The sequence below is a fragment of the Mangifera indica genome, chromosome 13 (genome assembly GCF_011075055.1).
Source record: "Mangifera indica cultivar Alphonso chromosome 13, CATAS_Mindica_2.1, whole genome shotgun sequence".
NCBI classification, from domain to species: domain Eukaryota; kingdom Viridiplantae; phylum Streptophyta; class Magnoliopsida; order Sapindales; family Anacardiaceae; genus Mangifera; species Mangifera indica.
Genome location: NC_058149.1, coordinates 13,573,269 through 13,585,939, shown reverse-complemented (window position 1 = coordinate 13,585,939; position 12,671 = coordinate 13,573,269). Strand labels below are relative to the sequence as shown.

Sequence of the window (12,671 nt, the reverse complement as noted above, 5' to 3'; positions counted from 1 at the left end):
TCGGTTAAAACTCAAGTTCGTCAAGTCAAATAAGAATAAGCTTGAGCTCAATTTGAAAGTCAAACTTGACAATAATTAAGTCAAACTAAGCTTGACAATAATCGAGGTGAACCATGAATTAGTTCTACTGGGTTATCACCTAAATTCTCTTCTTCCTTTGCCAAATTAAAATTTGTATGGCAATTTCGTATACCTAGCAACATGCCTAGCTCACATCTATATTTATTTGTAATTGAAAAATGTCTAATATTAGAGGCCACTGTATCAAGCACATAATACTCGCTAGTTACATATATCTCTCAAAACTCAAAGCAAAGTTCATCGACAACATTTGCTGAATCCAACCATGCCTAACCTCACAGACCAGTCTTTACTCACCCTTGAATTGAAAACCAAAAACAAGAGTTCCTGACAAAAATAAATAGAAATTGCAAAATTTCTCATTTGACCGTGCCTCCAGGACAACTGGTCAGTTATAAGATCTCAGTAGAAGAACTTCAATACGGTCATCAACAACTGCTAATGCGGTAAGAGTCTGGAATGAACAAAACTGCTAAATGAAAACAATGGTGTCCCGCGACAACACAACAATTAAGACCCAAAATGCCCGTATGAACTTTCCCTAGTCCATAGGCAATAAGGCTAACATGTCATCTTTTAAGAAGCAGTAACAAACCATATCATTTAATTTCACCTTGTCATATATATGAACAACGAGAATTGCATGTTCATATATCCTGTGAAATAAAATGAAGTTTTTTACCGCACTGGCTGCTGGTTATAATGGTTCTTCTCTTTCTTCTTTGCTGCAGCAAGTTTTGCACTCCTTGCAGCAGCCTCTTGAGCAGCAGCTTTAGCAGCAGCATCCATCTCTTTACTATTTTTCTTCTTTTTTGAAGATGCCATCTTCTTTAAGCGCTCTTTCACATCAACAGTAGATGCATCCTCCTTTGCCTGCTCAGCTCCAACAGCTTGATTTTGCCCATTCGCAACAACTGACTCATTAGACTGACCCTCCTTTGAAGATTTATCCTTCTTTTTCTTCTTCTTAGCAGTTTTTGATTCTCCAGGAGCATCTTCCTTCTTTTCTCCCTCTTTGTTAGGTTCGCAATCTTTCTTTCCTTGTGCAACCTCTGCAAGTTTAAGAAACTTTCTTGCTCAGCAAATATTCAAAACATTGTTGTACTATATAAATTCTAAATAAGAGTTAAAGCCACGACTTTTACTTTTTCGTTTTAGAAAGAAAAGAAACAGCAGAAGCAAAGGTTTTATAACCATCCACAAGAAAATGTTGTAACCAGACTATGAAGAGAAGTTTTCTCATCTGCCATGGGCGGGCAGTACCAGATGATTGCTGATTGAAAAATAACAGAACATGAAAATAACTATAGCACAGAAGTGGTCACGATTACCCACGTGATTCAACTTGGCCATTGCTATCATTTGGGGCAACCCCAAAATCAGCTAGAAGAGCCTCAAGCTCTGCAAGTTCCTTCTTCTTTCTCTCCTTCTTTGATAGTTGCTTCTCTGTCTCCTGTTTAGATATCACGGAACCTTCAGAAGGCATCTTCACTACCAGTTCATGGTGCACTGGAACCTCATGTTCGTGATCATGCTCTTCCACAACATCATCATCACCTTCATCTAGAATATCTTCTTCGCTCTCACTATCCTGAAATCCCGGATAGTCAATTTTTAATTAACTGACAAGCATGTCAAAAGGTATCACTAAATATTTTGCTAACCCATTCAAACTGTTGTTGTAACTTGCTATAACACTAAAATCCGGTAAAAACTTGAAGGATTGTAACCCTAAAAAGCAAGCACAGACTCCAGACTCATCCCATTAGCCTGACAATGGTGGAAATAATAGTAAAAGCACAAAAGATTAAAAATTCACAAAAGATAATATACAAAGCTACATTTATAAATTGTCATAAAATGTGCATTAAAACATTATATAAAGTGAAAACAAAACCCTTTGTTACCTCTGCATTGGTAGGCTTCTCGTGATCCTGCGGCGCCTCCGACGATCCCCAGACCGACTGCGGTGGAGCCGTGGTGGCGTAATAATCGTCGTCGTCATCAACATCAGCCCATGATTTGACTTTCAACGGGGATGGAGCCCAAAACACCGGAGGCTCCTCAGGCTCTTTGTTCTGGTGTTGCTGCGTCTTGGAAGACCCTTTGCCGGTGCTTTTGGATGACCCGCGCTCTTTTTCGGACTTCTTTTTCTTCCTCAGACTCTCCAACGCAGCGAACACGTTGTTGTTGTTAATGACAATCGATCCAACGTCTCTCCTGCTACCACCACCCACCATTTTTTCTTCTCTCCGGTATAAATTTGAATTTAATCAGATCAGCAACCACAGGGGGTAAATAGAATTAAGTCCCGCTTTAAGGGGCGACAGTTGACTTGTTTAAATCTGGAGGGTTAAATAAATATCTCCAAAATTTTCAAATCGTGGTTCTGTCGACAGATGAGAAATTTTAAAACAGTACAAGTTATCAATAAACAAATCAAACACGTACCCCGATGTTATAGCGGAAACAAAACACTAACAGCAATCAAAATGATCAAAAAAAGAAAATGGAGAAACCGGAAACGAGATTCAAATAAAATTTGAGAATTAAGGCTCGGAGAAGTCGGAATGGTTGTTGAAAGAGACGAAGTTCGGGTCCAGAAGAAGATTGTTTGGATTTGAAATTGAAATTGAAATTGAAATTAAAATTTAAGAGAGAAAGAAAATTAGGGTTCAGTTTGGATGGATTGAAATGAGAAGAGAGTTTAATCAGGCTAGCCAGCCGAGCCGTGATGGGCGCTGTGCTGTGTTGTGAAGAAGAAAGTAGGGCTCTTTTGTGAAGAGAGAGATGATAGATAACGTTTGTTTATAGAGGAAACACGACGAGATATTGATATTGTAGGGAGTTGGCTTTTTATTATATGGCACCTGTAAAATGTAGGTGTTTATATTTTAAAAAAATTATCGAAGGTGATAAAGGTGGAATCCTGGGCTCAATCACTAAACTAGAAACAAACAGTCATGGGACAAGCTTGAGCCCGAGCCCGAGCCCGAGCCATAAGGTGTAATATTATCAAATTCAAGCTTTATGTAGGTGTTCAATTAGATAGGCTCGTGAGTGATCATGCATATAGAAAAATTGAAATTATTTCGATGAATTTAAAATAATGTCATTTTATATCAATGTCATGTTATATAAACAACACAAAAAATGTATCATTTTACTACATAATTCAAAATCAGAATAACATTATTTTATTCTAAGTTTATCGAATTCGAATTCAACTTTTATAAATTTGAACTTATATTTATGGTATTAAGTTCATATAAACCAAATTTGCATAACATTTTAAACTCAAATTCAAAATCGACTCTTTTTATCTTAAGCTAAACTTGAATGAATTTAAACTAAAGTGAAATGGTGTTGTCTACGGAAGACAAATTTTATAACAAATGGTACGGTGTCACTCATGGCTGAGGTTTGTTCAATGATACATGATAATCCAATACCACCAGAACAATACTTAATTGGAAGTTGGAACAACTATAATATTTTTTAATAGGAATTTCAAGGAAGGTATCTTGGCTTTCTATTTGGAAATGGAAATCACACATTGACATCCACTAAATAATTTTTTTATTTATAGAATTATTATTATTATTTTTCCATTAGTTGGTATGATAGATAAGATAAACTTTAATATTATCATTCAAGGAAAATAAAAATAAATAAATAAATAAATAAATAGATAAATTAGTATTTGTTTTATATTACAGAAAAGTGCAAGAGTCCCTTTTTTATCATGAGTCATTGTATCTTTTGTGATAAATAATAATTGAACCCAATATTAGTTAATTAGTTAATATTATATATATCTATTTTAGGTATATAAATTTTGACCTAAAGTTACTAGTGAATGAATTTGTGTCAAAAGTCATGATGGATTTGAAGTCTAACTCAAATTCAATACAACAAAATTATACCCGAACTTGAATTAGTTAAAAGAACTCCAATGAGAAAACATTAACAAGCCGTCAAACTCCAAACCGTGAAACTCTAATTCAGTTTGTTTGAACTGATAAAAACTTCAAGCCAGTTTAACTTAGATCCACCCTAATCTATTCCGATACAAACTATCTTACCCGCCTGTTCTCAGAAACCCCGCCCATCTGAGGAAAAGCTGACAGTTACGCACACAGAAATCGTTAGAAACCAATTTCAAACTGGCTTACGCTTCCAGTTCCGGGAGAAACTCTAGACAAAGGATATGTATCACATTCTCATCCAAAGTTGAGTCATTGCAAACCACTGAATTTTTTTTTCAGAGATCTCGCTGTTCTCAATACCATGTACACTTACAATTGATGGGCCGTACACATTCCACAAGCAAAGACTAGTAGTATATCTTTCGGCGTACAAATTGTTTATACCACAAGAATAAAAATATAAATTATACACGTAAAGAATAGCAATGGATCATCTCTAGGGAAAAAGGGCACAAAATTTTCTTTATAGTTTCTCTGCATTGACTATGCCACAAAGAAGAGGAAAATCATGAGGAAAAAAATCAATACAAAGAATATCTTGATCATCAGCCACCTATTAGATGATATACTGTTGAGGTACTTGAGCAAAGCCCCTTGCGCGCCCTCCACATTTGCCAAAGTGTCATCCATATTCTCATCAATCCTGCAACAAATATTCCTGTCAGCAGTCTAGAAAAACAATCTATTATACTCAATGACGGAGTCAAAAATAGAAGTTAAAAGGGTCAAGATAAAATAACAATAGAATATAAGAGGTTAATAAGAAATAATAAAATCTAAGGGGTCAAAATTGATATTTTATAAATACTACAGTAAAATTTTTCAAAGTCAATTGGAGTCAGCTGACCTCCCTTCCTCCGCCACTGATTACACTTTCCAACAGGGAAAGCCAGCATACAGCAGTCACACATTAAACTGGTGTTCTTTTGAAAGATTACAAAACTATATCCAACATCCTTAAATTTAACAGTCTTATAAAAATTATTAATTAAAATGTGCATGAGAAAAGTGTAGGCAGCATCAGGGCAAAAAAAAGGTTGCAGGTTCCCACCCAAAGGTACAGCAAAATGATGGTAAGATATTGAAGATACCTTCAGAACCTAAACTAGGCAACTATTATCTAATGCAAAACTTTGAATCATCTGATAAAGAATAATAATGAACTAAAAGGTAAAAGATTGGATAACTTTCCAATTTATGCAGCAACTGCACACGAAATTGCCGTTAAAAAATTTGAACCAATAGACCAAATTTTGTTACAAAAATATTATTCAGATATAAATATTTATCTGTTTGCAATTGATTTTATCATCATTTTAACAGAACCATATCTTTTTGCAAAGATTTACTAAGCTTTTCTTCGCGCTGTTAAGCTACTCGATGAAACTTTGTCACCAGTAAAAATATTGGCTTTAGATTTATTTTGTTTGTGGCTGTATATACTAAGAACAATTTCCAAACCAATTTCAATGGTACAATAAATGATGCATGTCATAACTATAATATAATCTGGTTTCTTAGACTTATAGTTTATTTAGCACACAATATGCCAAAATATAGAGCTAGGTGCATGCAAAAAACGACTAAAAAAATTAACTAGAATGGCAAATAAACCTGATAGCAATCTCCCCTTGCTGAGAGACCAGGGTTGCCAGCTGGTTGAAGATATTGCCTAGTTCATGGATGGTTGATTCTACATTCTGAAGAGCTTCAGCTCTACTCTGCATGTAACTATCTTGCAATGGAACCAGCTGCTGTTGATGCTGTTGTTGCTGCAACAATGGCTGACTCTCCCCATCCATCTGATTCCTGTAAAAATAAAACCAGGAATGAGTTTCCCAGTAGCCAATAATTAAAGTGATATCCAACAAGGCAGAGTAAAGAGCAGAAAAGCTTCATGACTATAGAAAATGCAAACACAAAATAAAAACTTACATAACAGAAGTTGTAAATTCTGACAATATGCGACCATCATAACAAGACCCCAAGGTGAAAAGAAATCAGAGGAATGGGGTTTGGTTGCACGAAAAATATAAATAAACCCTAAACATGTCAAAGGAAAGAAATATTTTGTCTTTCCTCAAAAAGAGTGTTTCAGTAAACAGAAAAGTGCAAGTTGTGACCATATCTAAGTGCAAAACAGAAGAAAAATAAGACAACCATTCTTTAGAATGGTTGCATCTACTTCTATAGAAATGCAATATTAATCAAGGTTACATCTACTTCCAAATTGCTGAACAACAATCAAAAGTTCATTTTAAGGAGATTCAATAGAGACCGTGATTATTACATTGTGATAGATCAAATTTGCCCAATAATAGATGAGATAATCCAAAGACCTCTTAAAGCAGACTCAAATTCCTTCAATAAGATTTGAAAATCTTAAATCAGTTTGCCCTTACCAAACTAACAAAACCAAACAAGCTATTACCTGGGAAACAACGGAGAAGAAGATGGTGAACCATTAGCCCATGGAGGAGGAGACGTTGAAGAACTAGCAGCTGACCTAGCAGCCAGTGGCCGCTGCTGAACAAAAGGATTTGTAGAATCCTTAGAAGCAGAGGATGAAAACAATTGTCTTCTGTTCTCATGAACCTTCAAATTCTATACAAAGCAAATAAGATGCCATTAGGCATTAGAAAATTAGCCTAACATTTAAAGTTCTATTAACTAATGGTTAGGGAAAAGATAGACAACAAATTGATGGGCTACATTCATTGTTACCTCTGTTCGCATGGTAAGAACGTCTTTGAACTCTTTAGTGGTACTCATCAAGCGATTCTTCAGGTCATCTACCACAGTAGTTGAATGAATAGTGGTGTCGCTGGAGATAGCACCCTCATTCCTTGAGTTGCAAAAAAGTTGAAGATCTACCACTGCAGAGTTAAGTGCAGTAACATCCTGCTTAATAACAGCTGTAAGCTCCTGGATTTCCATGGTGGGGTCATCGAAAACTGAAGTCCTTTTTGCCACTACAAATCAACAAAAGTTTCTAATTGCTTAGCTCGATGCAAGGATGGGTCATAACATGCACAAAATTATGACATCTACATTACCGAAGTAGCAATTATGCACAACTGAATTCCTAGCAGTGTGTGATAGCAAACAAGTATCATAGTTATATAGCCTAAACTTCCAAGCACAGCTCTTTAGGCAATGTCACTATCATGAACATTAATGTTTCTAACACAAAACATATAAACCTTTTTTCCCTGCTCTAAAATGGCAATGGATATAAATTCATTCACCAAATTGAAACCTCCATTTTTAGCCTGGACAAATTACAGTGTACATCAATGCACATAACTGACTCCATCTTATAGACCTCCATGTGCTTCCAATAGACAAAATAAGAGAATCAAGTGAGATGAAGCCACAACTATGCTGATAGATATGATTGGCAAAAATAGAAGCAACTCCATCCAACCAAGAGTTTATTTAATAATTCCATTATAAATCAACTCTCCATGTGCTGAGCTTGTCGTCTACAAAAAATTCTAGGTTGCAAGCTCATAATCATAAATGAACTAATGAAGTAAGACATTTTTTTGTTTTAATATTTTAATTTTTGTTCATATTCATATAACAATTTAACCTATCACTTACATTTTGCCAGCTTGGAAAGCTTCTGCGAAGTCTGGTGTATCCCAAACCCTATCTTGGAAGCCTTCTTGTTGAACTCGGACTGAAGTGCCACAGAAGATCGCTGTTCATCAGATTTCGAACTACTGCTCGTACCATTGTGCCCAGATCCAGATGAAACTGACTTCCTTAGCCTATCTGCTACACTCTGAAACTCGTGAGTCCGATCCCGGCATGACGTTTGTGCTACCTTCACTGGCATTTCTTAAACCCTCAAAGTTGTCTTGCTTTTAATTGCTGACAAAAAATTACAAATGGCATCGCAATTAGAATTACAAAATCATATTATCGAGCATAAAAAACGATTTCGTTTCATTAACGCTGTAAATTTATCAATCTTTCCCTTTTCCTCTAATTCCCTATCAGCATGACTACCTAAAACCGTAAAAAATTCACAAAAATTTCTAGGTTTCTATTTTGTTGCAAAGAAAGTGCAAAGTCGATTAATAAGATAGTAACATTGAATCTATAAATCTTGATGTTTCATACCGACAAATAAATTACAAAATGAAAATCATAACCGAACAATAATTAAATTCACCTCAAAATTTGCGATCAATTAAATCAATATGCGAGATCTGAAACCCTAGACCGACGAAATCGAATTGTTGTTCCTAACAATACAATTTTGGATCTGGATCCAGTCGCCGAGATCGCTCTTGATATTGTTAGGATTAAAATGTGAAGCGAGGAAAATGCAGAGGTGTCCTGAGAAATATTTTGTTTCTTACGAGTTAAGATTTAACGGAAACCCAAAAACAATTGAAAGGAACAGGTAAAAACCTTTGACACACATGAAACGTTGAGAGCTGGGTGGGAGCTCCCGGGGAGAGAAACACGACGTACAGTGTCGTCGTTTGAGGGATAATTTATTTAGACCATTCGACTTTGTAAAGTGGCCAAAGAACTATTCCCTACCTAAGTTTTAATACAAATATAAATATAAATACATATCTACAAAATTTAAAAAATTCAGATATTCACTCATAAGATAATTTATGTTACATTTTTTTATTATAGACAAAAGCAAAATTATCATTTTACTACTAAACTCTAAGTTATACCAAACTTATATTATTTTTTCTTCTTAATTTAAAAATTAATAATTTCTCTTTTAAGTTAAATTTTGAAGATAAGGTATTCGTTTAAAGAGATCTGAATGAAGAGATTTCAAATCTCTTCAAACGAAGACCTCATCTTCAAAATTTAATTTAAAGAGGAAATTATTAGTTCTCCTCATCTTTGACAGGGTCTTTTCGTTTAAAATCTTTTTATTTTGATGAAGAGATCTCGTCAGAGATAAAAAAAATCTAGAATCTCTTCATATCTCTGATGAAGAGATTCTAGAATGACGAAAACATTTATATCATTATTTACAATGGATTTAAGAAAAGAAAACATTGATGGTAGGAGATAGAAAAACATGACCTAATTCTGATTACCAGATATTAAGAAGATAGTTCAAATCATATTATAAATAAAACAATTTTTTATTCAAAATTAAATTTTAATTTATCAATTTTAAACTAAGTTTTCTAAATTTAAATTAATCTTGGATTGAATTTTTATTTGTGATCATCCAATCCGAATCCAACCATCAAAATAATATGGATGTCTTGTCAAAATTCTCATGCAGTTTAGTTATCATTTTATACATTTTATAAATACTAAAATTGCATGTGATAAAAATGAATTTAAAATTCAAAATACGCTTCATCATTTTCATTAGGCCAAACGCCAAAGCACTATGTCCCACCCAAGGTTTAGTGAAATGACAAAATCTCACCTATTAACTTTTAAAAACTTAAATAATTACTTATTATACTAAAATTTACTATTAGAGTTAAAAGTAAAAATACCATTTAAATGAAAATATTAAAAAAATTAAAATTTATTATATTTGTCTCTTATATTTGAAAATCTAATAATTTTCCTCCATCAAATATTTAAAAAGTGATAATTTCTTCTATAAAATTTTTCTTTTCCTTTTTCGACGACATTCACACTTATGATCGATAACCAATCATCACTAAGGGAAATTATAATAAATGGCCAAAATTAAGGGGGTTTAAGCGAAATTGCCCAAAACAATAAGGTTTAAGCAAAAATGTCCATTTTTTGTAAAATGATGAAACTACCCCTGTATATAAACAAGGAATTCCAACGGTAATTTTCCACTGTTTCACTGTGTAAATTCAAAGAAAATCATCCTTCCCATAGTGGAAGAGATTTCCGTTGATTTTCGTGTTTTTCGGCAACTGAAAATGACAAATAAGGATAGTACATCATCACACGTTTTGTTTGAATCAATTTATTGTTAGGATTGTTGAGATTTGAGGGAGATTTTGAGGTTTGAATGTTTAGAGTTTCGATTTTGAACAATGCATAAAATGTTTTGATTTTTGGTTGTTTTACTTGAATTTCTTGAATGGTTTTGTGTTATTGGACATGTAGATTTGATTTGTGTTGAAATTAGAGGCTGAAATGACGATTTTTAGCCGAAAAATAGATTAGATCTGCCGATGCTACGTAATCTCCCATGGGCGCCTGTGGGATAGGGGAAAAATTTAACGTTTTTAAAATTTTAGGGGGAGGGGGAACAAGGGGAGATCCACGGGGGTCCATGTGAAATTTTACACTAAACCGTGGGGCAGTCAGTGAAAACCGTGGGTTGGGTGGAAATTAACTTTTTTAAAACTATAGGGTCTATATGAGACAGACTTTGAACGGCTATAACTTTTGATCCAGGAGGAGTTACGGGACCTATAATATATCAATGTGAAGCTCGTTTCGAGCTCTATAATGACAAACATATTGAAATTCAGATATGTTTTTTTAGATTTTCTAGTAATTTTTTTATTATTGACATTCTAGGGTATTTCAATATATCTATTTATTCATAACATGTTATTTTCAATATAGTTTTTACGAATTGATTTTTTTTATTCAAATTCAGAAATATGAATTTTGCTTTCCTAACAAACCCATAGTAATTGATATTAAATAAATTGAGAGTGAAAGTGAGTATTTAAGTGATATAAGAAATGTATGTAATGAGAGTGAGAGTGAGGGAGTTTATATAAATGTGATGAAAGGTAATTAGGGCATTTTTGCTTAGGAATAAGAAATTTGGGTATTTTTACTTAGAAATAGTAAAATTTTGCATTTTTGCTTAATAGAAGGGTAATTTAGCTATTTATTATAATTTCCCCATCACTAAAGTCTTCCTCTCCCATTGTCACCATCTTTTTATGTTAGATGAAGACAAATTTGTCTTCGTCTGACGAGTAGACAAACCTCATCGATCAAAGATGAACCTGTCTTCGTCCAATACAAATAGATGGTGGTGGCGACATATTGATGGGAGAGAAAGATTTCAATAAAGGTTAGTTATCGATTGAAACGGTAGTTGTTACTGGAGAAAGGGAAAAAAATCCTATGGAAGAAATAGTTACTTTTCAAATTTTAAATGAGAAAAAATTGTTAGATTTTTAGTTCTATGGGGAAAAATGTGATAAATTTTTATTTTTTTAAAATTTTATCTAAATAATATTTTTACTCTTAACTCTAATAATAAATTTTAATAAAAGAATGAGTATTTAAGCTTTTAAAAATTAATTAGTGAGAATTTGTGATTTTGTTAAACCTTGCTTGTGAAAGTCCTTTGGCCTAATCATTAAGGCAGTATATCGATACAACTATACAATATATTATACGGTATAAAAAAAATTAAAACTGAAAAGCAAAAGATTTTGTTAAATTTAAAATTTGATATACATTTTAATCATACATTTTACAAATAAATCATGTAAGAATATTAGGTGGAGGATGCACGGTCGAGCAAGTTTTTTGTCCAAAAAGAAATTTATCGTAAGTTTATTTTAGGCCAAAGGACCATTTTCCACCCAAAGTATGCTAATATCTCAAAGTTTTTTCCATTAACTTTAAAAATCCTATTTATCCACCCATGAACCGTTAAAATTAACGGAACCCTAACCTCTAAAAATTTTATCTCCTTTTCGTCTTCTAACCCCTAAAAACTAATAATTGTCCTTTAGACTAAGTTTTAAGAAATAACATTCTTTCCCATAAAGTTTAGTTTTCAATCCCTGACACCAAATTCGACTCTATTGTCGACGATAAAGCTTTCCAGAGGCATCATCATGCTCTGAAGGTTTCCCTTGCCTCATCTGGAGCACCAGTCGATCGAGATCTGGTCTGAAAAGATGAAAAGCTTTGTCTTTTCATACCAAATCTTGGTCGATCGACACTCCAAATGAGGCAAGGGAGACCGTTAGAGCATGGTGATGCCTCTGAAAAGCTTTGTAGTTGGCGATGGGGCCGGATTTGGTGTCGGGGATTGAAAACTAAACCCTATGGGGAAGAATGCTATTTCTCAAAACTTGGCCTAGGGAAAAATTGTTAGTTTTTAGGGGTTAGAGGTGAAAAAGAGATAAAATTTTAATTTATTTTTAATATTATAGATAAAATGATGATTTTGTCCTTTAAACCATTAATTTTAATCATCTACAGGTGGGTAAATGAAATTTTCAAAGTTAAAGAGGGGAAACTTGATAAAACAACATACCTTGGGTGGGCAATAATGGTTTGGCCTTTATTTTATTGTTGTCAACTCGGAGCCATGCGTTTGGGCATTCAAAATCAATTTCCGAAATGCGCAGTGCTCCTATCAATTCCTTTTTCTAATCTTGCTTTGAGTTTTGACCACGTCACCAAAATACGGTTACACCCTTTTGCCTATCACACCTGCCTTTATTTGGAAACATCTTAACTCGCTCTATGAAGCACACGTCGCTGGCATTTTTCATATTTTGAGTCCACGTTGCATCTCAGTAGGGCGCGTGTATTTTATCAATCGCTCTTGCGATTTGCCTTTGTGATTTCTTAATGGCGCCTGGTAACTCAAAAGCTATGGGTATTTCCGTCATTTAATACAAA

The 12,671-nt window shown here is 33.9% G+C and overlaps 2 protein-coding genes across 4 annotated transcripts; both read right to left on the bottom strand.

Annotated features, from left to right (window-relative positions):
• Positions 1-221: 221 nt before the first annotated feature.
• On the bottom strand, positions 222-3,082 carry LOC123194755 (protein starmaker-like). The gene is made up of 3 exons (XM_044608140.1): positions 1,989-3,082; positions 1,417-1,672; positions 222-1,133 (listed from the first exon to the last, which is right to left on the bottom strand). Exons 1-3 carry the CDS (start codon positions 2,319-2,321, stop codon positions 760-762), a joined length of 963 nt encoding a protein of 320 aa, XP_044464075.1. The 5' UTR covers positions 2,322-3,082; the 3' UTR covers positions 222-759.
• A 1,320-nt stretch (positions 3,083-4,402) lies between these two features.
• On the bottom strand, positions 4,403-8,628 carry LOC123195325 (syntaxin-32-like). 3 transcript variants are annotated; one of them, XM_044609015.1, is made up of 7 exons: positions 8,496-8,628; positions 8,254-8,420; positions 7,677-7,949; positions 6,795-7,042; positions 6,502-6,674; positions 5,685-5,879; positions 4,403-4,713 (listed from the first exon to the last, which is right to left on the bottom strand). In XM_044609015.1, exons 3-7 carry the CDS (start codon positions 7,912-7,914, stop codon positions 4,554-4,556), a joined length of 1,014 nt encoding a protein of 337 aa, XP_044464950.1. In that variant the 5' UTR covers positions 7,915-7,949; positions 8,254-8,420; positions 8,496-8,628; the 3' UTR covers positions 4,403-4,553. The 3 variants fall into 3 exon arrangements, with proteins under 3 accessions (XP_044464950.1, XP_044464951.1, XP_044464949.1); XM_044609016.1 differs by lacking the exon at positions 8,254-8,420; XM_044609014.1 differs by having other exon boundaries at positions 8,254-8,593.
• Positions 8,629-12,671: the final 4,043 nt, after the last annotated feature.

What these genes read in the sequence shown, in the direction of transcription:
- LOC123194755 (XM_044608140.1), bottom strand. Translation starts at nt 2,321, where the DNA reads ATGGTGGGTGGTGGTAGCAGGAGAGACGTTGGATCGATTGTCATTAAC. An exon ending in AGAAGCCTACCAATGCAGAG is followed by an intron (nt 1,673 to 1,988) that starts GTAACAAAGGGT and finishes CCGGGATTTCAG; the next exon opens with GATAGTGAGAGCGAAGAAGA. An exon ending in CAATGGCCAAGTTGAATCAC is followed by an intron (nt 1,134 to 1,416) that starts GTGGGTAATCGT and finishes TTAAACTTGCAG; the next exon opens with AGGTTGCACAAGGAAAGAAA.
- LOC123195325 (XM_044609015.1), bottom strand. Translation starts at nt 7,914, where the DNA reads ATGCCAGTGAAGGTAGCACAAACGTCATGCCGGGATCGGACTCACGAG. An exon ending in TTCTTACCATGCGAACAGAG is followed by an intron (nt 6,675 to 6,794) that starts GTAACAATGAAT and finishes TGCTTTGTATAG; the next exon opens with AATTTGAAGGTTCATGAGAA. An exon ending in CAAGGGGAGATTGCTATCAG is followed by an intron (nt 4,714 to 5,684) that starts GTTTATTTGCCA and finishes TATTTGTTGCAG; the next exon opens with GATTGATGAGAATATGGATG.